General features: G+C 43.7%; 1 protein-coding gene across 4 annotated transcripts in view; it reads right to left on the bottom strand.

The window, feature by feature from the left end:
- zranb3 (zinc finger, RAN-binding domain containing 3) overlaps window positions 1-27868 on the bottom strand; it is a 40865-nt gene that overhangs the window by 11582 nt on the left and 1415 nt on the right. For all 4 annotated transcript variants that reach the window (XM_010891084.3, XM_020042314.2, XM_010891083.4 and 1 more), the window contains exons 2-14: window positions 26787-26950; window positions 22025-22043; window positions 21087-21265; window positions 20680-20911; window positions 19811-19896; window positions 19347-19518; window positions 14451-14585; window positions 9978-10097; window positions 6896-7015; window positions 6239-6418; window positions 3980-4150; window positions 3176-3695; window positions 25-333 (exon numbers count right to left, since the gene is read on the bottom strand). In XM_010891084.3, coding sequence (XP_010889386.2) covers window positions 25-333; window positions 3176-3695; window positions 3980-4150; window positions 6239-6418; window positions 6896-7015; window positions 9978-10097; window positions 14451-14585; window positions 19347-19518; window positions 19811-19896; window positions 20680-20911; window positions 21087-21265; window positions 22025-22043; window positions 26787-26923 — 2380 coding nt within the window. In that variant the 5' untranslated portion in view covers window positions 26924-26950. The remainder of the gene's footprint in view (window positions 1-24; window positions 334-3175; window positions 3696-3979; window positions 4151-6238; window positions 6419-6895; window positions 7016-9977; window positions 10098-14450; window positions 14586-19346; window positions 19519-19810; window positions 19897-20679; window positions 20912-21086; window positions 21266-22024; window positions 22044-26786; window positions 26951-27868) is intronic.

The following is a 27868-nucleotide window of genomic DNA, read 5'->3' as shown; positions in this document are numbered from 1 at the left end:
GAGAAACGACAGCAGGTGAATTACCCGGAGAATAATCATGAGAGGATGAGTGGTGATCTCCGCTTTGCCTCTCCTCCTCTTCTTTTCTCTGTTGTGTGTCTCCCCGTCTCCACTCCTTCTCCTCCTCTTCCTCCTCCTCCTCTCTCGGTCTCCCCTCGTTCTCTCTCCAGTCAGTTGGTGTGCCGCAGTGAGGACTGGGAACGCGGGGGTCCTCCTCCTGCCCGCTGACGGAGCTAGGGAGGGTGACGCTGGGAGGTTCTCCGGAGGAGGACTGGTCCGGTCGGGAAGCTGGTGGTACAGCAGCGGAACCAGGAGACTGTGGTGACGGAGTCCCTGGAGCGAAGAAGGAAGTGTGGTTCTTTAGAGAATAACATACAGCTTGGATCACCTCACATTGTCAGAAAAGGTGTTTCAAAGTTTTTTTTTGGTACGGAAAAAAGGTTTAATTATATATATATATATATATATAACACACACACACACACAGATGAGCCAAAACATTATGACCACCTGCCTAATACACTGTTGGTCCTCTGTGTGCCGCCAAAACAGCGCCGACCCGTCGAGGCATGGACTCTACAAGACCCCTGAATATGTGCTGTGGTATCTGGCACCAAGACGTTAGCAGCAGATCCTTTAAGTCCTCCAAGTTGCGAGGTGGGGCCTCCGTGGATCAGACTTGTTGGTCCAGCACATCCCACATATGCTCAGTCAGATTGAGATCTGGGGAATTTGAAGGCCAAATCAACACCATGAACTCTTCATCATGTTCCTCAAATCAAACCCGAACAATGTGTGCAGTGTGCGCATTATCCTGCTGAAAATGAGGCCTGTAGCCACATTCCTCCTGTAGCCATCATTCAAAGCGCCTGTGACTGGTGCCACAGTGGACCTTCTGTTGGTTCGGACCAGACAGGACGCTCTCGGGTGCCCAACACCCTGTCACCGGTTTGAAGTTTGTTCCGCGGACCAAGTCGCTCAGTTCTTTACTCCAGCCCATTTCACACTGGCTACAAGAACTGACTGTTTGCATACCACCTAATCTACCCAGACCTTGACATGAACCCTTTGTTAGGAGATGATCTATCTTATTCGCTTCACCTGTGAGTGGTCATAATGTTTTGGCTCATCAGTGTACAACCGTGTTACCTGGTCTGATATACCACAGCTTTCAGCCAATCAGTATTCAGGGTTTGAACCACCATGTTTATAATATAAAGTAAGGATTATGTTAATTTCAGTTTCAATACAGTTCTATTTAATACTTGTTGGTTCACTGTTCACGGAAATAAAATAAAAATGACCCCAAACCCAGTCAGTGTGTATAGACAGTTGTGACTTGGAAGGACATGTTGAGAACTACTAATACTACAACGAAGCAGTGTACAGAGCATTAAGGTGATTGATACTCAAATATAAATGTAATATATTGGCAATTAAGGCCCATTTCTTGGATAAACTGCAAATCCTGTTTTGTTTTTACTGGGCTTATGCTGTGGAAATTGCAGAACAGTATTAAAACTCTATCTTCCAACAGACTAATTAATGATGTTTCCTTTCAGGGGTATTTTTGTGGAAGGCCATCCTCGCAGCTCTTTTCCTCAAATGTCACCTGTATTTTCTAGTAGCCAACTCCAAGCACTGGTGGTCCTTTAAACTAATGAGCTGAGAGGACAGGAGATGCAGCAAAATTCTCCTCAAATCAAGACTACTGTCTGTAAAGCATGACATTCTCTCACCCCCCCCCCCCCCCCCCGAAAAAAAAAAAACTTGTCCTGGGATTTGTCGAAAGCTCTGCAAATGTAACAGTTGAAAACAAGTGACGCACTTTTACGACTTGGCTTTGCGCAAATTATAATGCTAAATTATTTACTAAAGCTGTATTTCTCCTGCATTTCCTGCTCGTCACAGAGGATTACGAAACTCCTTTCAGAGATGTGAGGTCTTAATAGCACCAGGGTTATTGTCCCAGCCTGTGTTTTCATTAGAAATGTGATGGCCTGGTAAATGTCCCATCTAACACGCTGCCTGCGATGCCAGCCTACCGTAAGTGAGAGGACTGTGTTTGTTTGCTGATTAGATATCAAACATTACTCACCTCTGTCAAGCATGAAATTGAGCAGATTTTGTTTACGGAGTGTGTGTGTGTGTGTGTGTGTGTGTGTGAGGGAACTGAAATCCATCTCAGTCAGAACATTGTGGTGGTGTATTTCAACATTCCTATGATGCCTAAACTGCTGCTGTAGTTGCTGTAGTACACTACTTCCCATTTATATTCACTGTTCAATTATTCCTTAAAGGCCCAGTGCAGTCAAATTCTTGATTCACCAGTTCTCTTGGGATTATTTCCCAAACCAAATAATATGGAATATTTGTCAAAATTATGATGATATAAACAAATGTTTATATGGGTAAGGGGGTGGTCTCTAGAACACCATATCAGCCAATCTGGGCTATGTGTAAGCTAAACAAACTGACTAATACAGCGTAGTGGGTAGTAGGTCTGGCTCTGTTATGTGGTTGTCACATTCCCCAGGGGAATTTTGTATTGGTGGGACGCAACAATTCAGTGTTCTAAGGTCTCTTGATGTGAATGCGGACATTGAAGCCATATCCACTGCTGTCAGACAGCCTTATAGAGCCAAGCCAGCCTGTCAGCCAGCACAGGGTTATTATCACTGAGATAAAGCTTGAGGGCTGCTGCCGTTTGAATCCCCTGCGCTGCTCTGTCGTGACGGACAGAAGAACAGGTAATCCTTTAAAGAAAGAGCACTGATCTCACCCTTCTGTCCTAACCCTCCCCACACCTTCCCCCCAGAATTGCCATCTGAAACGGGAGGTGCCCGTGTTTGGAGAGAAGCCGCCTTCCTCCTTCCACTTTTATTAGGTCGCATTTCAGAGTGACAGTTATTCAGAGTGAAAGCCAAACTTTTGCCCAGCCAGTTCACCGACTTCACTTTCTCAACTCTGAGGCTTCCAGAGACACATGGCACTGAAGACCACGTGACGGTTTCTCACTCGACAGCGAGGTGAAAATTGTGCTGCGACTTAAGACCCCTCGTTGTCGTCTGGAAGACACGCGTTGCCGTGCCGATCTATTTCTGACTGCGTATGTTACACCTGCCAACGTGTGCGTGTGTGTGTGTGTGGGTGGGTGTGCGCACGTTGCACTCACCAGAGGTGGTTTTGGGGCGTGGGGACTCACACATCTCACAGTAAAGCAGCAGGGTGCTGTTGGAGTAGGTACAGGTCCCACAACTCCAGTCCTGGCCGTTCCCCAAGCCTCCGCGACCCCCCCGCAGGACTGGGGGTGCTGGTCTGGGGCTCATCCCGGTTACTGGGCCCCCTTTAGCAGAGAGGCAACGGGGCGCAAACATCGGGGCCAGGGGGCTGCCACTGGGGCTACTCCCATTAGGCAGGGATCTCCTCCTGGCAGCAGGACAGGACCTGGGGGCGGGAAAACAAAGCCTCTGCACCTGGGGGGAGAACTCTGGGTCCTGGAGAACAGGGTGACATTGGGAGTTGTTTTTCTGCTCCTCCTCATCGTCGGCCTCCGAGTACACAGAGCCCTTCTTCGCCGAGGAGGCCGCAGGACTGACGGGTGATCGACTCAAGTCTTCCTCTGTTCTTTTCCTCTTCTTGCTTGAACCCGGAGAGAAGAAGGAGCGTATGTCATGTTGTTTGTCCTTCTCAAACTGTGGGGTGGGAGGCAGAGTCTCAGCAACACTTATGTAGAGCATACTGAATCTTGCCTATTACAACAAAGACAGCAGATCATCCCTCCACCCCAGACGACCTCCTGCACACCTGAACCCCATTTTGATTGGGATCCTGATCAGTGGTGATCATGTGACCGGAGTGCACCTTTAAAAGAACGGTCCATGTGACACAACTGGCACCTCGCAGATTGCGTTATTGTTCCGCACTATATACAGTTTTGCATGGATGCATGGCCTCCAGATATTCTTGACGGACTCACATGGTTAAAGAAGACAGTGGTTTTGTCAGCATCCCCTCCTCCACCTGTCAAGGTCATCTCACTCGGTGTCCAGGCCTCTGAGAAGTTCAGGAATTCCCATTTGTCTTTGTCTCCCACCTTGGCATTTAAGTACTCCTTCTTACCGTTCAGAGTACTGCCTGTTATTGTTTCCTGTCAACAACAACAAAAACACAGACTCCTGGGTCATGTTCATTAAGCGTCAAATGGTTGAAAATGACTACAAAAGGGCCTGATAAGAAACACTTGTTTTGCATGTAGCCGACACCACTGTTCAAAAGTTTGGGGTCACTTAAAAAAAATTGTCCATTAAAATTACATATAATAGAAATACAGTGTAGACATTGTTAATGTTGTAAATTACTTTTGTAGCTGGAAAAGGCTGATTTAAATGGAATATCTACATAAGTGTACAGATGCCCATTATCAGCAACCATCACTCGTGTTCCAATGGCACTTTGTGTTTACAAATCCCAGTCAATTATTTTAAAAGGCTAATTGATCATTACAAAACCCTTTTGTAATTATTTTAGCATAGCTGAAAATTGTTCTTTAGACTAGTTGAGTATCAAGAGCATCAGCAATTGTGGGTTTCGATTACAGGCTCAAAATGGCCCGAAACAAGTAACCTTTTTCAGAAATGTGTCAGTCTGTTCGTGTTCTGAGAAATTAATTCTATTCCATTCGAGAAATTGCCAAGAAACTGATGATCTTGTACAACACTGTGTACTATTCCCTTCACAGAAAAGCACAAATGTCTCTAACCAGAATAGAAAGAGGAGTGGGAGGCACAACTGAGAAAGAGGAAAAATACATTAATGTTTAGTATGAGAAACAGACGCCTCACAGGTCCTCAACTGGCTGCTTCATTAAATAGTACCCGCAAAACACCATTGTTAATGTCAACAGTGAAGAGGTGACTCTGGGATGCTGGCCTTCTTGGCAGAGTTGCAAAGAAAAGCCATATCTCAGACTGGTCAATAAAAACAAAATGTTAAGATGGGCAAAAGAACACAGACACTGGACAGAGGAAGACTGGAAAAAAGTGTTATGGACAGACAAATCTAAGTTCGATATGGTTGGATCACAAAGTAGACATGTGTGAGACACAGACCAAATGAAAAGAAACTGGAGGAGTGCTTGACGCCATCTGTGGACGCCATGGTGGAGGCAATGTGATGGTCTGGGGGTGCTTTGGTGGAAGCAAAGTGGGAGATTTGTACAGGGTAAAGGGGACCTTGAAGAAGGAAGCCAATCACTCCATTTTGCAACACCATGCAAATTTCCTCCTCCAACAGGACAATGACCCAAAGCGCAGCTCCAAACTGTGAAATAACTATTTAGGGAAGAAGCAAAAACTGGTATTCTGTCTGTAATGGAGCAGCAAGCACAGTCACTGGATCTCAACCCTATTAAACTGTTGTGGGAGTAGCTTGACCGTATGGTACGTAGGAATTGCTCATCAAGCCAATCCAACTTGTGGGAGGTGCTTCAGGAAGCATGGGGTGAAATCTCTTCAGATTACCTCAAACAATTGACAACTAGAATGCCAAAGGTCTATATTATAGCAAGGCTATAATTGGTGCTAATGGAGGACTCTTTGACTAAAGAACATTTTGAAAGACAATGATTTTTCAATTGAAAATCATTATTTCTGACCCTGTCAATGACTATATTTCCTATTAATTTTGCTATATTTCCTATTCATGTACAGCTCCGGGAAAAATTAAGACACCACTGCACCTTTCCTTTTCAACCTTTTCGGAAAGGAAAGAAAAAGGTGCAGTGGTCACTTAATTTGTTCATGTTCAAAAAGTGTGTGTTTTCATGGAAAGAAAGCACCTTTCTAAGTGACCCCAAACTTTGAACGGTTGTCTATGTGAACTAACATGACCCCAAAATGAAGGAGCCAATTTTCTGTTCTCCGCAGCATGATAGATGACATAGTCAACAAACACTAAAGCCATATTAAAACACTAAAGTCAAAAACCAACAGCACTCCGATGCTTTGGTAATGGCCTCTAAAAGGTTTTTGCTTAAGAAGGAAGATGGCCAGTCTATTGATTCAGATGGCCAATTCATGGGAACTGTGCTCCTGGAGGGGATATTAGTGCCGCAGAATGACATCTACATTTGACAGGAACCCGCTGCGATCAGAAAAGCTTTGACCCTTCCCATTAGGTCCGTTTCTATGAAAAGGTACCTACCTTGAACATACATCCACCGACCACACACACCTACCTTCCGGTTGAGCATGCCCCACAACACCGTGTCAAAGGTTCCCTTGGCGATTAGGTAGTGGACGTGGATGGAAGCGGTCTGTCCAATGCGGTGGGCCCTGTCCTCAGCTTGTTTCACGTGGCCAGGGCTCCAGCACAGCTCAGCAAACACCACGTGAGTGGCGGCTGTAAACGTCAGGCCCTGGGGGTGGGGGATCACACGGGACGAGGATGAGCACACTCCTTCAGCCCCGATGTACCACTCATCAGCCGCGTCCACGGCATATTGTTTCACACGTGGTTTTAGATGTGAGAGCTCCGAAGCAAGGTTGACCCGTTGCTGCTGCTACTGTTGTTTTTTTTTTACACAACTTATGAGAAATGAACCAGAGCCAGTCTGGGAAGGTATCAGTCAAAAAGTGTAACGTCGGGACTGGAATTGGGGGACACACGTTGGGACTGAAAAGCCCATAGAGTATCTCTACTTCCATTTGAGTAGCTACTGTACATGCACTGAAGACATCGAAATGTTATACACTGGAACAGTTCAAGTCGGTCATTTCAGCCAGGACATCCAAAAAGACCAGGAGCTCTTTTCCCACTGGCGTGTCGGTCTTTACCATAGGAGCACGTGATCGCTCCGCCCACTCCAATCAGCAGTTCTACACCGTGTTAGTACCTGTCCAGCCGCCTGTATGCTGAGGATGGCCACACGAGTCTCCGGGTCGTTCTGGAACCGGTGAACCAGTTGGATCCGCTCTGAGGACGGAACGCTCCCGTCAATACGGATATAACCGGCCTGGGGGGGAGGGGTAAATGTCAGCATTGATAAAACCTTGACTTCAGCGCCCACCACTAACACAGCAATACGCCATGGCACTGGTGTAGAGAAACAGTGTGGTGGTATAGAATCACAACACATTTAACACAGTTTGTCAGTTCCACTCCAGACAGACAGTAGCCATGAAACGGATGACTGCTTTTGTGGTGCGATACAGAGGTAACAGTGATGTCATTGATTTTATTGTGTTTTAATGAGCTTTTGGATTAGTCATGTCCCACGCTCTTCCTCTCTCGCTTCTCGCAGCTCTTGCTCATCACGACAAAACGAGGCTCCTTTTTATTTAGCACTTTTCCTGTTAATTGGTGATTATGAGTTAGGGAGAACAGAGAGAGAGAGAGAGAGCGTGGAGGAATGGTCACATTAGAAGGTGTAATAGCATATCAGATTGTAGCAGCAGACACCCCTTTCTAACACGACCTGAGAAAAAATTACTTGTGAAACTGACTTAACTCCCTCTCAAAAACAGAAGTTATTTTATAGGGTGGGTTCCTGTAAAGTCACTGCTGAAGCTCAGTGTATCATTTTGGGAACTGGTTTTGGCTCAACACTGGCACTTTTACAACCAGTTGCCAAAAGGTCCCAGAATGCATCATTAACATGCATCTGCTGACGTCGGTATGTTTATTTTTACCCCGATAAGCTGAAGTCCAACACTTAACAAAAAGGCATAATTAACAGTAGAGGCGATCAAAACTTTACAATATACATACAACTAGGTATCAAGTATTTGTACACCTAAGTACAAGGGGAAATACAAGAGTTTTACCAAAAGATACAGTACTGTACAAAAGAGGCACCTGAAATTCAAACTAAAGACATTTATTTGGTTACTAAGTGTTGACTGTAGAGACGATTTTAACATTCATTTAAAATAATATTCTCACAAAACCACAAAGTAAAGCGGCGAGTCTCTCCTCCACTTTTAGCCAAGAGAAAATGACATGCGTGCTGCGAGACCTCTTGTTGTCAGTGATGAGTCTGTGTGTGCTGTTAAGACCAAGGCACGCAGCTATGTTTGAAGACACCAGTGCTATACTAGGTCGCAGAAAACATGTTTATAACAGAAATACAGTGCCTTCGGGAAAGTAAGAAGGGCCTTGGACGGGGAGATTCCCAATTGCCACTACTTGCCACAAGGGCAACGATCACTACAGCACTCCATGAATAAAGCCTTTATGGGTGAAGTGGCTAGACTGAATCGACTCCTGAGTGAAATTTGAGAGACACCGATAGCATGAGGAAAAAGATTCACTGGTCTGCTCAGTCCAAAATGTAATTAATGCCGAGCACTATGCCTGGCAAAAACAAAGCAGCGCTCGTCACCTGGCTAATACCCATCCCTATGGTGATGGATGGAGCTGGTGGGACCATGGCTTAGGGAAGCACCTCAGCGGCAGGGACTGGGAGGCTAGTTAGGGTCGGAAAGGATGAACCCGAGCAAAATATGTCCTAGAAGAAGTCCTGATCTACTGAGCACAGGACCTCAGACTGTGGTGAAGAATCGTCTTTCAGCACGACAACCATCTGTAGTCCACAGCCAAGAAAACATTGGAATGGCTTTGGGGCCGTGAATTTCTTTGAAGGGCCCAGCCAAAGTCTGGACTTGAACCACATTGAACATCTCTAGGGAGTCCTGAAGGGGCTTCCTGAATATTGCAGTTCACTGCAAGAAATAATGGGAGAAACTGCCCAAATCCAGGTGTGCAGTTGTGGTTTGGTAGAGGTATACCCAAGAAAACTAAAACCTGTGATCCCCACCAAAGGTGTTTCTAAAAGTACTGAACATAGGGCCTGAACACTCAAGGTCATGAGATAATTCTGTTTTTTATGTTCAGTACAACTTGGCAAAATGAATTATAAGTCCATAAGAAAACAAAATATAGAGATGTTGAAGGGGTATAAATACTTTCCAAAAGCACAACTTGGTCAACATGAATCAACCATGAACACTGCCCATCTGCTGTCAGTGCTACGAGTACTGCTTCCTCAACCTACTCCATGGTCTCCAGAGGTTCAGTTAAAGGATTTTTCAATAAGTAAAAACGTTTCACCGTTCTATTGATTGATGGCCTGTAAGTGGGTATGGAAGTCACCAAAAGTTTGACAGGTCAGAGAATTTGCCTCAGGATAAAATGTTTGCAGACACAGAGAGAAAACGAGAGAGACAGTAGATCGCTGTGGGGGTGAAAAGAGAGAGAGAGCAGCCCTTTACCTTCTGCTAGATAATCAGGTAATGATAGGTAGATCGGAGGGTGTGGGCGACCTTCCTTACTTTGGCTTCTATGACAGCCTCGGTTCAAGCCCTCAACATTGTGAGGTGTCACTTTTTGAAAAGAGGTGTGTGTGTGTGTTTACGTTTTCCTAACCTGGTGGGGACCGAAAATGCCTACATACTAGTGAAACATTGACAATTTGACATTCACCTTAAGGCAAAAGGCCTATTTTTGGCTTAGCGGTTGGGATAAGGGGTTAGTGGGTAGGTTTAGGGTAAAGGGTTAGTGGTTAGGTTTAAGATTTTGTATTTAAGGTTAGGGAGAGTGAGGAGTTTTAATTACTCAAAAATCTGCCCCAGGTAGATCTGCCCTAAAGTAAGAAAGGAATGTGAGTGGTTGGTTCAGTGGAGTAGGTGGAACTTAAGCACCAAGTTTGTAGTGACTCAATTTAATTTCACATTTAAATTGGTTAGGGTAAGTTTAGGACAAACACCCTGGTCCTTTCAAAGCATTCAGCCCTTTTAAAATGCAATCCCCCACCATCCCCACTAAGTCACCCAGTCCCATTAGTTTCTGCCTTCTGGGCTGATTTGACTCCAGTACACATTTGACTAAGTAAAACTTCCACCTGTTGTCTAGGGAGGGAATAACTGGGAATAGTTCTGTAAAAAAATATTATTGTTAGGTTTGTATTGGCTAGTTACCTTGGCTTCGATTACAGCCTCTGTGCAGGCCTGGAGCATAGTGAGATGGTGGGCAAACACCAGAAACTTTAACTTCTCAGTCTCCAGCAGCATCTTGATGTAGTCCTTCACAGCCCCTGCCTGAAAAGTCCACAGAGAAATACCAATTTAAAGTGTCTGGGGAAATGAAACCCATGGGGGATGACAATGATGACAATGACATTTTCTTTAAAATATTTCTCCCCAATGCTGTAATGTCCAATTTGTGATCAACTCAGGATAGTTGATGTCGAGATATGTGATTCCAAAGCATATCTGATGCTGGTCTGGTTCGAAATACGCTGTTCAGTCAACCAGGAAGTCTATACCGGAATTAATATGCGCCAGAAAGAACACAGTCTCTCAGACCATCTGCCTGAATTGAGTTTACAGGCACTCAAGCCACTGCAAGATGTTGCTACAAAATGACCAAGGCAAACATCTAAAATTACTAACCCGTCGAATTAAGACAGTGTTGGTGAATTTAACTGCTCTCTGTGGGACCCCTGGGCTAATCCCCCAGCAGGATTTGATGGAACCGAAAAATGTAAATTCTTCTTATTTACATATTAAATTATTCTTCATTATTTAGTATAGACCTTTATATGTACTCAATTTCTGCCCTAACCTACACTCTGTATGTCTGGTCATGTGCTCTCATTGGATTGTTAATGTATTGCAAATGTTTATCTCGGGTCTGAATACAGGACCAAAGGTCATGCCCTAATTACCCCAGCTTGACCCATGAGTTAGACCACTACGTTTTATGATGTGGCTCCAGGAAGCATTGACTGGAGTACGTCCCTAGTTGATAAGGGGGACTATTCTTCATGACTAGTCCGGAGATCCTCCATTAGGTTAGCCATCCAAAATCTAGTTCTGAGGACATAAGCCAGAGTATGTATAGGCGAGGCCTAATAAATAGGCACATTCAGACAGCATGTTATCAGTTTCCTACGTTGCGGAAACAATGGGTGTCTGTATGCTTGACACATGCAGATAAGGACCCCTTGTATGTCAACACACACACACACACACACCCCATTAACGGCTCCAGTCCTTGCACCTTACTCACCTGCCTCAACAATCTCTTAGAGACTTGCACTGTTAATTAGCAGAAAGCCTTTGCTCACAGGAGGATAATGAAGGCGGGTCCAAGCAGCAGGTCTAGTTAGATGCCCTCTCTTTTATCTACTAATGGAAACTTCTCATTACTGGGTTTCTGGGTTGGTTTAAACTCTGCAGAAGTTTAATTAGTGCAACACAAACTTCCTCTCCACTGAAGCAGTGATATGTTATCTCTCTCTTTAATGTCCAGCATCACAGACGTATGAGCTGAGCTCCCTGGGTAATTGGTAGCATCTGCTACTGCTGGTAGAGGGGTAAAAATAAAAACTTGTCCCCTGCCACCGCCATCCGCGCTGTGACTTGGTCTGTTGCCCCGCCAGACTTCTCACACACGCACGCACGCACGCACATGCACTGAATTGACATGGGACATCTACGTGTGTAAAAGTTATTTTCTGAAAGAGTGTCTAAAACCTAAAACCAATGGACGAGGAAATGAATCCAGAGGATGACAGATGTGAACTTTAATCAGAACAGAGCAGGAAGGTAAACTGAACCAAAATCCAATCAACAAACAAGATGTAGCAAAACAAGCCAGGCAATGGTGACAATACAGTGATCACACAGAACAGGCTTTGGTCTCTGTTCACTCCGGAGGCAGACTTGTCATGGAGGTGCCTGGGTCGTGTTTAGCAGAATACTGTCTGGAACGGACAGAAGTACTGACTGAGCTTATCCAGTAGGAAATGTATATTAGCCCGAACGGTGCACGCTTTATTCAACTTTCCCTGTGCTTTCCCTCATTCTTAAAATACCAAGGCAGCCAGCTTTCCACACCAAACATTTTCCAAAAGCCACAAAAAAAAAAAACGTAAGGGTTAACATCTTGCCAGCCTGTGTTACCACGGCAACCACCTTGCCAGGGTTCCTCTGTATTTGGGTTCAGTGTTCTGTGTTAAAAAGCCTTACTTCAGGAAAAAGTAAGAAGACAGAAATTGAAAGGCCATAGTTATTGTGGTCCGTAGCTATGATGGACATAGTGGCAGCCCCCCACTCTGTTCCCATGGCGATACAGGCAGGTCTGAATATGGCGAGCGGTAGTGACCGGCAGGAGGGAGAACCCTGCCTCTGAACTGGAAAAGAAAACCAAAATGGTACTCTATTTGCTAAGGGCCGTGGCCAACTGCCGTGCCATACAAAAAGGTTTTAGGTTGCAATCTGTGAAACAGCCATGCTTGTATGAAACAGCCACAAGCATAGAGAAATAGAAAATGTATGCACACAGAACTGTGAGACCACTTACACTACCATTAAAAGGTTTGGGTTCACTTAGAAATGTCCTTTATTTTCCAAAGAAAAGCATATTTCTTTGTCCATTAAAATAACATACAATTGCTCAGAAATACAGTGTAGATATTGTTATTGTTGTAAATGACTATTGTAGCTGGAAATGGCAGATTTTAATGGAATATCTAAATAGGCTTACATTATCAGCAACCATCAGTCCCGTATTCCAATGGCACTTTGTGTTTGCTAATCCAAGTTTATCATTTTAAAAGGCTAATTGATCATTAAAAAACCTTTTTTGCAATTATTTTAGCACAAATAACTTTCTTCTGAAACTTATCAGTCTATTCTTGTTCTGAGAAATTAAGACTATTCCATGCACGAAATTCTGAACTCATACAATGCTGTGTACTACTCCCTTCACAGAAAAACACAAACTGGCTGTAAACAGGATTGAAAGAGGAGTGGGAGGCCCTATTGCACAACTGAGCAAGACAAGTACATTAGAGTGTCTAGTTTGAGAAACAGACGCCTCACAGGTCCTCAACTGGCTGCTTCATGTTGCAAAGAAAAAGCCATATCTCAGTCAATAAAAACAAAATACTAAGATGACCAAAAGAACACAGACACTGGACAGAGGAAGGGCAGAAAAAAGTGTTATGGACAGACAAATCTAAGTTTGAGATGTTCGGAACAGAAAGAAGAACATTCGTGAGACACAGACCAAATGAAAAGAAGCTGGAGGAGTGCTTGACGCCATCTCTGGACACCATGGTGGAGGCAATGTAATGGTCTAGGGGTGCTTTGGTGGAGGCAAAGTGGGAGATTTGTACTGTGTAAAAGGGATCTTGAAGAAGGAAGGCTATCACTCCATTTTGCAACAACATGCTAAACCCTGTGGACGGCGCTTGATTGGAGCCAATTTCCTCCAACAGGACAATGACCCAAAGCACAGCTCCAAACTATGCAAGAACTATTTAGGGAAGAATCGGTAAGCTGGTATTCTGTCTATAATGGAGCAGCCAGCACAGTCACCGGATCTCAACCCTATTGCGCTGTTGTGGGAGTAGCTTGACCGTATGGTATGTAAGAAGTGCCCATCAAGCCAATCCAACTTTTGGGAGGTGCTTCAGGAAGCATGGGTCGAAATCTTTCAGATTACCTCAAAGTCTCCAATACAATAATTACTGCAAAGAGAGGATTTTTTTGTCGATAAAGTTAAGCACACAATTATTACTTCAATTAAAAATCATTATTTCTAACCTTGTCAATTGGTTTCTATCCTTGTATATTTCCTATTAATTTCACTATATTTCCAATTCAAACTCATTTCATATGTTTTCATGGAAAATAAAGACATTTCTAAGTGACCCTAAACTTTTGAACGGTAGTGTAAATGTATGCATTGCTTTAAAATTTAGACAATAAATGGAGGGATCCTGCAGTCAGTGGTCATCAACCATAAAAGAGCAGCAGTCATGTGGCCATGTCTTCGTCAGCATTAGAAGACAACCACACTCTGTACGTATGCTGGATCATTTCCCTACGAGTCAAGCCTTCTGACATTCTCTAACACCGCGTTCCACATCTTCCCAGTAACCTGGGCAGGTGGAACAAAGAGCTGGGGATGTCATGGATCATTCAAACACCATCAATCCAATACCATCAGCAAGCTAGCTGAGCCAAATGAATGGAATTGCTGTCATCAGGCCTGTAACTCCGGTGCTCACCGCCTGACATCTAAGATCGGTCGCCGCCTGACATCTAAGATCGGTCGCCGCCTGACATCTAAGATCGGTCGCCGCCTGACATCTAAGATCGGTCGCCGCCTGACATCTAAGATCGGTCGCCGCCTGACATCTAAGATCGGTCGCCGCCTGACATCTAAGATCGGTCACCGCTTGATATTGAAGACCTGTCCTGAGGCATCATAGAAGCAATTACAACAACCTCTGTAAAAAAAAGAGAAAGACAAGAGGAAAATGGAGACCCACTTTTAGAATGGAGCAGAGGTGCTGGACGGGGCAGGGCTGGGAATCAGGAGCAGAGTGACAGATTGAGGGCCTGTGTGTGTGTGTGTGTGTTTGTGTTTTACAGTACCTTAGCTATGGCAGTCTGTTTGTACATTCGTGTAGCGAGCCCCATGACTTCAGTAAAAGGGTTGTCCGTGGCGGAGACTCCTGATCCCACGGTCTTCATCAGGCGCTCCCACTCCTCCAAGCTGCCACTCGCCTCCTGCACGCACGCACGCACGCACGCACACATGCACACACCTCAATGTGTCAAAAGGCCTTTCTCTTTACCCTGCTTCTATTCATTCCATTGTTAGCTATAAAGGGTAGAACAATTAATGTTGCTGCGGATGGTGGCCTACTTTACCTCCTTTGGATGGAGGAAGAGATGGAGGGAGGAAAAGAAGACAATTCCCATAGATGCTGCTCCCCTCCCCTCCTCCCCTCCCCTCCCCAAGTCGGTAGCGCCTAGGTAGGTCATATGGGCTAGCCCAATTATAGTTGGATTGTGACAAGCAGGGGTTGAAGATGGAGAACGCACTTGCCCAATACAATAAATCACAGGCTGCTCTCAAGGTGAAACGCAGGGAGTATTTAGGGGAGTCGGGCTAGCTACTGCACACTGTCAAGAAAAAGACAACTGAGGAATTCAAGGATGAAGCACCTCTGAATACACACCCAACAAACAAATACATTTGAAACGTTTTGATTTAGAGCCTAATGCAAACAAGTATTATGTATGTTCACATGCATATACAAGTACCTTAGGTACGTAAACAAAAACACAATATATTTAGATAACGAGACAAACCGTAGTTGGAAGCATATATTCATCTCTTCACACTGATTGCATACATAAAGTCGTTAATTAGCCAGCTAGCAGAGTGCGTAGGCCGAGTGTGTGGCTGTTGACAATGGGTGATTTATGGCTATGTAGCAGGTGAGTTCCCTTAGTACTGAGAGAATGAGAGAGGAAAATTGAGAAATTGAGCGAGAAACAGAAACAAAAGGAGAAAAATCAGAAAGCTATAGAAAGAGAGAGGAAAAAAATAATGCGAGAGCAAAAAAGGAACAGAAGAGTGCTGGCCAGGTATTCTCCTCGCTGGCGAAGGAAACACAGGATGAGTTTCCTCCTCACGCTGCCTCGTTACTTCAGGCTTATACAGAGAAAAAAGGAGCCGAGGATGGCCGTCACACCGTGTCCTCACACACTGGGTCAGAGGTCACCGCCTGACCGGTGGCCAACTAATTTTACACACAGCGCCCTGAATTAGTTTTCAATGACGTCCGGAGGGGACGCATGGAAGAATGTCATGTCTGACTGCAGTCCCAATCAGCAGGAAATGTCTATACGGTTTCATTTCCCTGATTGTTCTGTTGTCATCTGGAGGGTTTTTAGTGAGGAGGATACAGTCAGAAAACTGGATAAATGGAGGTAAATTGTCACCATCTCAACACTTTAGATCTGCTTGTATTCTTTAAAAAATTATATTTAGCATTTTCAAATCTAATAATTTTTATCAAATATGAAATGTCAAAAAAGATAATTAAATCAACAATTTGGGCCTTAATTTGTCAATATGGCCTTTAATCTAGATCACCAGAGTGGATACAGAGGTTTTATGTTAGTGTTGCAATTGAATAAAACAAATCCTAAGTAGCGCAACTGTTAACTAGCATAAGCGCAGTGGGTGGAGATCTATAGTATCAGCTAGACTTCCAGTCATTGTTTATTTAATATCTTATCATAGTTGGCATTGGCTCCAGAAACAACAGTCAAAATCAAGACATATGTTGTTAGAGTGCGACAAGACCAGGCAGCCACGTCGAAGTAAACCCCTCCATGGCATGGACATGGCAAAATGGCCTTGAGCCTATTGGCCATGTCCTCTGCTAGATGCCTGGGCACTCTGTATGGCCTAACCAGGGTTCGAACCCCTGGCTGCAGTGATGAAGCTGGACCTCTGCAGATCCCAGTGTCTGTTTTCTTTTTTACAATGGACATGTCAGTGCCTCAGAGTTTATGCATTTAAATAAGGAATATGCGTTCGCTTATTTTTCTCTTCTCATCTACACAACATACTCCACACAAGGGAAACGCATTTATTGTGACATATGTAACTATATATTAAAAATACAACACTGAAAAATGATAATTGGATACGTCTTAACTCACACACACAAAAAAAAGTCTTAAATTAGCTTCAGTAAACAATCACCTTCAAAAACACCAACAGAGCTAATTGGTCTCCAACTGTTAACTTGTAGTTATTCACATGATGTCAGAAAAATGTGCCCGTCTCTGTAAGTTCCATTTCTAGGGTAGTGAATTGCAAAGCAAAATAAAGTGCCTGGGACAATAATATCCCAAGCACACAAATATGGCATGTATGGTAGCCTGGTAATCTTACCACAATTCCATTTGTATGCCGGAAAATTCTGGCCATGGGTATAACATTTCATACACTAAAATGAAACTTTTGTCAAAAATGCAAACTGGCATTTTTGGTGCAAAAATAAGAAAATGGTTTTACTCCATTTCTGGGTTTGCCTGAAAAGCTAGCATTGTTAACAGACCGTGTGCTGTTGCCCAAGGTCTGCCAACGCAAGGCTGGTTAGTGTTCATTACGTGCGGCAGTGTTCCAGTTGTCTCAGGTGGCATACATTGCACACAATGGAAATACGGTAAACCAGTGGATGATTAAATCACATTACATAAAGTATCTGTAGCAGCAGATAGCTACATTAAGTTTTAAAGGTGGAAAATACACTGGGACCTGCAGAGCCGCGCAGCATTACATCAACTGTGTTGTTGGTCTGGAATGTGACCCATGAACTCCATCTCCACCAACTTTTTCCTTTCCAGGCAGATTTAGATGTATTCATTTCATATGGAAGGATTCCAAATGAGTCTTTGATATTGCTAATATTTCCCTTGTGCTTCTTTTTTAATCCGTACTCCAATATGTACACAAACACAATTAAATGGAACAGCTTCTATAAGGTTAAAGTATAGATTGTCTGCTTTTATGTTATGGTACTTGAGTAAATATTGGCTGAACCATTTAGAAAAGACAATACCTTTTTATTTGTTTTGATTGAATCCAAACATTTGGAGTAGAGAGACAGAAAAATCATTCTTCACTTTCTTCTCTTTCACAGTAGGCACCGCATATTTCAACGAGCAAGCAGCAGACCTTTTCTTCAGCAGTTTCAGAGTATTTGATTGTCCTTGCATAAATCAGCAGTCAAGAGTCCAAGAGATAATCATTCTGTGATTGTGTGTATACTGGGAGGCTAGGTTTACTGTCCTTCTCTTAGGCCTTTCAGTGGGTAGGCGCTGAACCAGCTGTAATAGCTCATTAAACGGAGAAGTTCTATCCTCTTCTTGCACATAGCTTCTGAGTACTAAGATGTTGTTTCCTCTCAGCACGCTCCTTTAACCTTTAACCTTCTTCTGGTCCACCAACAGCTTTCAATGGAAATGATCCTCATTATCCTATTTTCTGAATTAATCTTCATGCGAAGACTATTATGCCACCCAAAACAATATTATTCAGACTTGATTTTCCCTCTAGATATTTATGCTGACATTTCAATGTTAATGTGGATTAATAATAGTTATTGTTAATTTTCTCTTATGTGGACTTCTAATAAATTGGCATCTTGACACATATCCTTCTTCTGTTCAGCAAGCTCTTCGGATCATTTGGTGGGTGAAGTCAATTAACATTTGGAAAAAGCTTTTGAAGTGGTTTACTTGGTGTCGTAATGCTTGTAGGTCTCTGTTTAAGACACCCTTCACCTGAGACAGTCTTCTCTGCTACACCGTCTTTTAGGCTTAGTTGGCATGGCAGTAAGACAGAAAAACACTAGTAAGGATACTGTACTCCGCACTGCTCCAGATAGGGCAAGACTCAGCGCACATGGAAACCGCAACAACCGATGAGGATTTCTAAAGCCACAAGCCAATCCACATCGGACAGCTGCGGGCTGTGTTGTAACTGAAATAATGAAGGTCAGCTATTTGAGTCATTGCTGACCTTCATTATTTCAGTTAGCTGTTTAGCAGCTAAACTTGCAGTCACAGAGAGCAGATCTCCAGACTCATAGTTGACAAGATCCTCGGACAGGAAGTAACAGACCCAGCAACAGAGGCTAATCGTGTTTGTTAATTAAAGAAGTCGCAACACACAGTTTTCGATAAGGCACTTAATCTTAAACTTTCAAACCAACAAACCGGGCTCTCTCTCGTTCCGAGTTCTGCAAGCTCTGGGCTTTGATGATTTCCCACTGCACAACCATGTACAGATGCTCAAGGGCTGCCTTGGACTCATTCGGACAGCCTATGGTCGGCAAGCCATATGTTTTAACACCCCTGTCCTACAAACCAGTGAAAAGTAGTCACACTAGACTTGAAGCCCATGGAAATTTTAACTCAGTTTAGAGAGCTCAACAAGATAAGAAACCAGAAAATACAGATTTGATGTAACTATAGCTCAATTCATTAGATGTGATTAACTGGCTAACATTGGAATAATGACGCCGTTTTATATAACAGACAGATAATAGTGAAAGGCCCTTTATGAATGGAAAAAGGGAAGACTAAAATAAAAACCACACAGCCAAGACAGATAAATTGATAATTAGAGTAAATTGGATCCGATTGCCAGGCAATTAAAGTGGAGGGGGGGATGGAGAAGGAGAGGAGGATAAAAAGATAGAGGGGGAGACAGGAGAAAGGGAGACAGGAAGAGAGAAGGGGAGAGGCGGTAGGAGAATTGGTGGGGAGAGCAGGAGAAAGAAGGAGAAAGGGAGAATTGGGGAGAGATGAAGAGAGAGAAGAGGAGAGGCAGGGATGTTTTAATGAGGTGATATATTCAGTATATTCAGTCCCCTCGTCTCCCCATGTCCCCATGAGGTACATCCGTGTGTGTGTGTGTGTTTGTGTGTGTGCGTTTCTGTCTACCCGTCCGTCCGTTACCTTGGCAGCGTCTTTGGGCAGGTTGAAGGGGATGCGCTGGCGTATTTTGGGGGGTAACTGTGGGAGGACTTGGGCCTTCAGTCTGCGGATCATTATCTCTCTGAGACGCTGGTGCAGCTCCTTCAGATGAGAGGCACCTCGACAGTCCCATTGTCTCCTGTTCCCAAAGAACCTGGGAGTGGGAGATAACAGGCTGACTGTCTGCGCTGGGATTTTGTTATGGCCAGTATTTGGGGGGAAAGGAAAGGGTTTTAACACTTGGTAAATAATGCCCACACTGCTGTTTTTTTTTTTTGGGCAAGGGAGAGGGAAGCATTTTATTTTAACCTTGTCAACTTTGCAATGTGGCATTTTAAAATGGTGTCTTTGCATATTTATAGTTATTTGTGTGCAGTGCATGAGCGTGTATATTTTAATGTCTGCGCGTGTGTATTTTAGCGTTTGTGTGTGGTAAGGGACGTTACCTATAGTGAGCATTACAGAACTGTTTGGCGTAGTCACTCCACGTTCCAAACATCCCAGGATAAAGGGCATCTATCTGCATGAAGAGCTGTGAAAAAATAAATGGTGCAGAATTCAGTGTGTGTGTGTGTGTGTTTGTGCTGGAGTAGCCTAGCCAAAGTAGATTCTGAACAGTCTGATGAGAGAAAATGTAAAATATCCAATCCACTCCTACCACTACAGTAACCATCTCAAAGCTAGATTGGATCGGCAAAGCATGAAAAAAAGAAAGAGTGGTCCACTTCATCCCTCTCCAGTACAGTAAATGGGACCTTACCGCCATGTGATAATAACGGCCAATTATTAAAATAGAGCTTTTCAGGAAGCAGACATGTTAATACCTAGAGCGATTGCGAATCCCCTAATCAAAGCAGAACATCCAGCACAGAATACTGAAACCACTGAGCTACATGCTCTACATGGAAATTAAAAGTTAGAACGGTGGTGGGCGGCCATTCTCTGGCATGGACTTTGAGCTCATGTGCCATCTTAAAGACCAGGTGGAGGAATCTCCATACTAATTAGTAACATTAATTCATAAATTGGGGAAACCCGGCAGACGCCTCTGTGTAACGGGTATGACCAATGTTTCATAGCTACTCATCTATTTCAACATTACCAAAAGGGCTGTGAAATGTTTCGTTTTGTCCGTAATGTTTTAATATAAGCTTCCGTTCCAAAAGGCAAAGACATCTGAGAAATGATCATGTGTCCAAAGAACCCTCTGTAAGAAACATATGAATGAACGCTGTTTAATCGTCCACCACCTGGTACCACTCACACTAACATATGTCCCCAAGACATTTGGGCGGTACACTCCAGTTAACCGTACCTCCTCGGGCCGGCCCAGGGCCGGGGTCCCTGTCAGCAGAATGGCCCGCTTGGCCCTCTGAATGAGCGGTACCAGTATCTTGGACCTGGCTGCGTTCCGGGACTTGAGGTAGTGAGACTCGTCCACAACCACCACGTCGAACTTCTGTCTGGTCAGGGCGTCCACTAGGCCGCGTGCGTCTGTGGTGAGCAGCCCGTAGCCCAACACCGTCACCTTGCAGCTGCCGATGCCCCTGGACGTGACATAGCGTGAAGACACGACGGGTTATAACTCGAGGCGTAGAGCTCGGCAAGAAATGGAACTGACAAATTTGTTCATGTTTTTAAACACCAAATGATACATTTTTGCGTGCCATCTTAAATGAACGTTTGCCTTAGAAGTACAGAAATGCAAACGGGTCAACTGACAGTGTGTCACTCTTGGTCTCCACCAAGTTGATGTCCCCGGGGTTGAGTTCCGGGATCCACCTCTCCATCTCCTCTATCCAGGGGTACTTCAGGGAGGAGGGAACCACGACGAGCAGGGGCCACTCCTGCCTGTAGGCATAGGCCACTGAGATAGCCTGAATTGTCTTCCCCAGACCCATCTGCAGAAGCAGATTAACAATATGGAGGATGAAAACATGTGATGCGCATCATTGAGGAAAACCAATATCAGAAAACAATACAAGTGCGCAGAGTCATTGCCAGCCTCAAAAATAAGTAAATTGGATCTGACATGGAATCTTGGTGAGTTCTGAAAGAGCAGTACGATTCTACAATGACCTTGTGTCTGAAATGATTACAGGAAGGTCGCTTAAAGATGCTTTCGGGGGGGTTTAAGCCACTAGTGGTAAAAGTGATGCTGTCGAGCCAAAACTGCACAGCCCCTTATCAGCATGCGCTGATGTGGCCACCTCATCAAAACAACTTGTTTTCAAACTTGGAATATCATTGTTGCCTGTGATATACTAATGATTTCACATCTAAATAATGCACATTTAAACAACATTACACAGGTGATTGAAGGTTTAAAAAAATATATAAGAAATGGGTTTTAAGCTAGTCCCAAGCTGCATCTTTACATTTGACAAATGCACTAATCCCATGATAATGAATATTTATTATTATTATTATTATTTTGAAAAAGATTAACTATGGCCTCATTTGGGTCAGTGGTCTAAGCCGCTACCTCAGATACACATATACAATGGAACGTGAGTGTGAATCCAGCCCACTGATCTTCAGTAAAAAACTAAAAACACCTCTATCTTGTCTTTGCATACTTCCCTGTCAAACAAAGCATAAAACAATGAAATACAGCATATAGACTCAGTGCATTAGGTTTGGTGTGCTGTACGGCTTACCTCATCCGCAATCATACACCTAAAAACACAGAAGAGATTGGAAAATGTCAGTGAAAAGAATTTAGGTGGAGGACCCAGTCAGAAAACTGTACATATAACTGTACAATTGCAGTATATTCAAAATGCATCGTTATTTTTCTTGGCATATGAACTGCTGAAGTTTTAACGTTTAACATGTATCTTAAAGCTGTCATCTTTCATGTTTCGTGTGGACTCAAAATTACATGGTCACCATTCTAAAAGATTCACATTGAAATTGCTGAATGTATTAAGATAACCAATGGTTCCAAGCACAACAGGCATGATTTTCATTCAAGTCTGTCCATCAGCTGAAAACAACAATAGAACCCCTGCCACTCAAAAGAAGATTAATACAAAAGCTTGGTCTCTTTGCAATTCTAAGTGTTGCAGTGTGGCACAGATCAAAGATGACAATTTGATTATCTTCTCCTCAGAAGATTATAAGCTTACAGCCCATTTTCCTTTGAAAGAACCCTGTACAACACAGGCTTTAAACACACTTATCCCCATGTAAAGTACTATACCACCTTGAAATAGAGCATGCGCTGTTTGCACTTTGTACACTTTCTTTATTTTCAGGATTACATGCTCCTGATGGAAATCAAATGTCAGTTTTAACACAGTGAAGCTGGATACATTGTCACATGGACAGCATGTGTTTCTTATTCTAGGAATTTAACCACTAAAACATACTACAGTGGGGAGAACAAGTATTTGATACATTGCCGAATTTGCAGGTTTTCCTACTTACAAAGCATGTAGAGGTCTGTCATTTTTATCATAGGTACACTTCAACAAAAATCCAGAAAACCGCAATGTATGATTTTTAAATAATTAATTAGCATTTTGTTGCATGACCTTGGTTTTTGATCACCTACCAACCAATAAGAATACCGGCTCTCACAGACCTGTTAGTTTTTCTTTAAGAAGCCCTCCTGTTCTCCACTCATTACCTGTATTGACCTGTTTGAACTCGCTGCCTGTATAAAAGACACCTGTCCACACAATCAAACAGAATCCAACCTCTCCACAATGGCCAAGACCATCAGGGATAAAATTGTAGACCTACACAAGACTGGGATGGGCTACAGGACAATAGGCAAGCAGCTTGGTGAGAAAGCAACAACTGTTGGCACAATTATTAGAAAATGGAAGAAGTTCAAGATGACGGTCAATCTCCCTCGGTCTGGGGCTCCATGCAAGATCTCACCTCATGGGGCATCAATGATCCTGAGGAAGGTGAGGGATCAGCCCAGAACTACACGGCAGGACCTGGTCAATGACCTGAAGAGAGCTGGGACCACAGTCTCAAAGAAAACCATTAGTAACACAGTACACCATCATGGATTAAAATCCTGCAGCGCACGCAAGGTCCCCCTGATCAAGCCAGCGCATGTCCAGGCCCGTCTGAAGTTTGGTCCTCCTCTGGACCATCTGGATGATCCAGAGGAGGAATGGGAGAAGGTCATGTGGTCTGATGAGACAAAAATCTAGCTTTTTGGTCTAAACTCCACTCACCATGTTTGGAGGAAGAAGGAGGAGTACAACCCCAAGGACACCATCCCAACCGTGAAGCATGGAGGTGGAAACATAATTCTTTGGGGATGCTTTTCTGCAAAAGGGGACAGGACGACTGCACCATATTGAGGGGAGGATGGATGGGGCCATGTATCGCGAGATCTTGGCCAACAACCCCCTTCCCTCAGTAAGAGCATTGAAGATGGGTCGTGGCTGGGTCTTCCAGCATGACAACGACCCGAAACACACAGCCAGGGCAACTAAGGAGTGGCTCCATAAAAAGCATCTCAAGGTCCTGGAGTTGCCTAGCAAGCCTCCAGACCTGAACCCAATAGAAAATCTTTGGAGGGACCTGAAAGTCCATATTGCCCAGCGACGGCCCCGAAACCTGAAGGATCTGGAGAAGGTCTGTATGGAGGAATGGGCCAAAATCCCTCCAGCAGTGTGTGCAAACCTGGTCAAGAACTACAGGAAACGTATGATCTCTATAATTGCAAACAAAGGTTTCTGTACCAAATATTAAGTTCTGCTTTTCTGATGTATCAAATACTTATGTCATGCAATAAAATGCTAATTAATTACTTAAAAATCATACAATGGGATTTTCTAGATTCCGTCACTCACAGTTGAAGAGTACCTGTGATAAAAAAAAAAAAACTTCTACATGCTTTGTAAGTGGGAAAACCTGCAAAATTGTCTGTATGAAATACTTGTTCTCCCCACTGTATATAGCACAGATCGCAGCTATTCAAAAGATGGCATTACAATCATAGTCACTGTTGGCTGTGTTTTTTTATTTGCCTACATTGGTAGAATGATGTTAAATGAATAACATGTCAAATGTAGTGCAGGAAGCACCAGTCTGTTTGCCACACACACGCACGCACGCGCGCTCACACACTCCATTCAGTTGAAGAGCATGATTAATGTGCACCTTCCACTAGAATTTTTTTCTAATTGCCTGCACACTCTGCAAACGAACACAACGTGAGAGAAGGGGGGGGGGGGGGGCAATGACATAGCGAGAGAGAACAACTTGCTAAGACAGGTTGGGTCCATTCTTCCACGCATTAATCATTCCTCTTTAAATAACCTGTGGGCATCCCAATCACCATCCTCAACTCTGTGCACTTCTTCTGACCGACATAGTTTGAATGTAGCGCACTATGTAGAGAACAGGGGGCCATTTGGAGACACAGCACAACCCCGACTCCAGTTTGACTGCCGCTCCGCTCAGACAGCTGGTTTCCTGGACGATGCTACGACGGACACTGTTGCTTGACAACAGCACGCTGGACCACGTTTTAATGTTATCTGTGGAACCCAGCGGTACTGGGGTGTCAAGGAATTCAGCTCTGCCTCCTCGGATGCAGAAGACGGCTTTGACCTTCCACAGAGTCGTCCCCTTTAAGCTTCTGTCTTGTCTTCAAAGAATGGTAAATAGGCCAGGCTACTTTGGCTACCTTTACACAGGCCCAGTCAAAAGACCAATCAAGGGGGGGGGGGGGGGGTCAGAATTGGACGGCATGTGTAAACGCATAGCGAGATTCATGCCCCACATTACCATACATGAATATTCCATGTTCCCTTTCTGTCAACACACAGGTATTCAGGTGAGGTAAATTCCTGTATCTTTACCAGCTATTCATGAAGAGAAACATTTCATATTGTAAGGGAAAAGACCTAATAACTAATCTTACCCGATTTTTTTTTAAGTTCTGGGATCATTAAGCAAAGTAATTAGGCCTATGTCAGCATACAAATAAAGCTATTTTACATATTTGTAGCATTTTCCCCATCAATGCATCAAAACGAATTAGCATTTTGTCAGCCTTTATAATTGATGTAGTGTTGTTTCTGCTTAGTCTGCCACAGCATGCAAACGGCTCGCTGACTCTACAACACCATCTGAAATTAAACGGTGTCATTTTGCAACGTTTTGTTTTTACATTGCCACCATGGTTTTTATCATTCAATAATATAGTAGTTAAATAGGACTTTAAATAATATCTGTCTATCGGCTAACAATGTGGCAAATCAAACAATACATTTCATTTCAACCGGCACACATCAATGGGGACCATTTGCGCATGTGACACCTGTGTTGGGGTCCTGGGAAGTGATGGACAGTGGACACATCAAAATTGGCTGTGGTATTGATCTTCACAGTAATTTAAAGATCACGCATGAGAAGCAACCACAGGGTATTGGTCTATTGATCTTTAAAAGCGCCAGCGTGGCAAACCTTACAAGTGGCCCCAGCCAACACTTACAATGCCACTTTACTGAGATGACATGTGATGTACCTCCAATGACCTCATTCAAATTGAATTTTTAAACCAACTGCCAGCCAAACTGATTGGAATGCAGAGCAACTGACATTACCTTATAAACAAGATTAGTATCTAGCCACCAGCCTTTCTAAATTGCATTTTCCAATATTACAAATAAAATGGCAGCACATTAATTCACTACTCAGCTATGTATTGATGTACGACGTGAGTCATTCAATCAAACAAACAAGCTAATTCTCTATGATAAGAGTATGAATAACAATAAGCTAGAGATCTTCAAAAATGTCCACCTCTGCCCACTCAGGATGAGTCCACAAAGACAAACCAAATTCGACAGTCAGGGTGTTTGTTGTTCTGGCCTGGCGCTGGTCACCCTGGAACAGAACCCAACGCAGCTCTCCTGGTCGCTAACAGCTCACATGACCAGTCTCCGGGGAGATCCGACACCCAGCCCAGACAGTGTTTACGGCGACTTTGATGCCTCCAACCAATTGACTGCGTGACCCCACCGTCACACCACAGCATTTCTACTGGGCCGTATTGATCTACTGCTTTGTCACTACATCGGCTGGGCTGACTCTTCTGACCCGACCGTCCCTGACTGGCTGTCCCCTAGGGCTTCTTACATCGACTGGCAGACTGGGAGGGTGAAGTAAATGAACAAGCCTGGTGGCTGGACCTTTTCTGCTGCTCAGCTCACAGTGAGATGATGAGGTGATTCCAGGTACACGCAGAGGACTAGCTCTTTGGAATGTTTTCCTTGTTTTTTATTCAATGAGCAGTGAATGTAGTTAAAAGAAGTGGGCATACTGTGCTTGTGTTTATTATTAAGGGTATCGGTTAAATAAAGCATTTTGTGGCAACTGCGTATGTGAAATTAGCTTTGTCATCAAATCTAATTGATAATAAGGTCACTAAGAACCACATACCTTCCATTCTTTGATAGAGCGAATTTAACCCCTTCCTTTTGGAATGGCATCAGTCTCTGTCGTAGTTTGTCTGGAAGGACTGACAACTGATTGTCCCATCTAATTTTAGAGTCATGGTTTTTTGAGTCACAATCCATTTTCTTATTCTTCCTTGAAATGCTTTGCTGAAAGAGATCAGTAAAAGAGAACCATAAGAAGAAACAGACATACACCCAGCAGCATAGCACCCCTCATCCCATTGCTGGCCTGTCTTTGAAACTAAGCAGGTCAGTAAGCTGGTCCATCAAAGGAAAATAGACAAAATTCAGCTGGGAGTTGTTTTGGAAATTACCTGGGGAGTTCTTACATTTTATTTTGTCATTTAGCAGATTCCCTTATCAAAAGTAACTTACAGTCGTGAGTGCATTTACATTTTCATATTGGCCCCCTAGGGGAGTGGAACCCACAACATTTGTGCCAAGCAATGGGCTGTTGTTCGGGTCTAAATATAAAGCACCAACATCTCAGGGCAGTTAACAGGAACATTGCCATTAATGCGGTGCAGTCTTTTGGATGGGACGTTAAATGGGCGTCCGTGTCCCCTTTTGTCACTAAAGATCGCATGGCAAGTAAGTGCAGCTGGTAATCGTGGTGTCCTGGCTACATTCACCGAAGTCAGCTAAACATTCCCAGCTTTATATTGGCTCATTATCCCCCTTCTCTACCTGTAACTAAAATGCATTGTACTACTATAGGTACTAATATGTATTTCATTTTCTCTGGATATGAGTAAGATACATTACTCAACACTAAAAATGTAAGTGATGGCTTTACTTAAATATACGACTTTGGTTTACAGTACTCTTTTACGGGTGAACTCTCAGTACATGTAATTGTGATTATGTCAGGAACAGGTTGAATTGCCTACTGAATTGTCAAAGAACGAGATGACAGCTACTCCCCACTAGTTCTGCTGGTGTCTGTGGATAAATTAACTACCACATAAGCTAGCTATGCACAATGTGACAGCACAGAAACACACATTTCAAAATCCCTTAATGTTGCTTGACACCGACATCTCAAACCAAATGCAAAACATATAT

The sequence above is a fragment of the Esox lucius genome, chromosome 22 (genome assembly GCF_011004845.1).
Source record: "Esox lucius isolate fEsoLuc1 chromosome 22, fEsoLuc1.pri, whole genome shotgun sequence".
In the NCBI taxonomy this organism is placed as follows: domain Eukaryota; kingdom Metazoa; phylum Chordata; class Actinopteri; order Esociformes; family Esocidae; genus Esox; species Esox lucius.
Note: the sequence above shows the minus strand (reverse complement) of the source record. Positions and strands in the feature narration are given on the sequence as shown.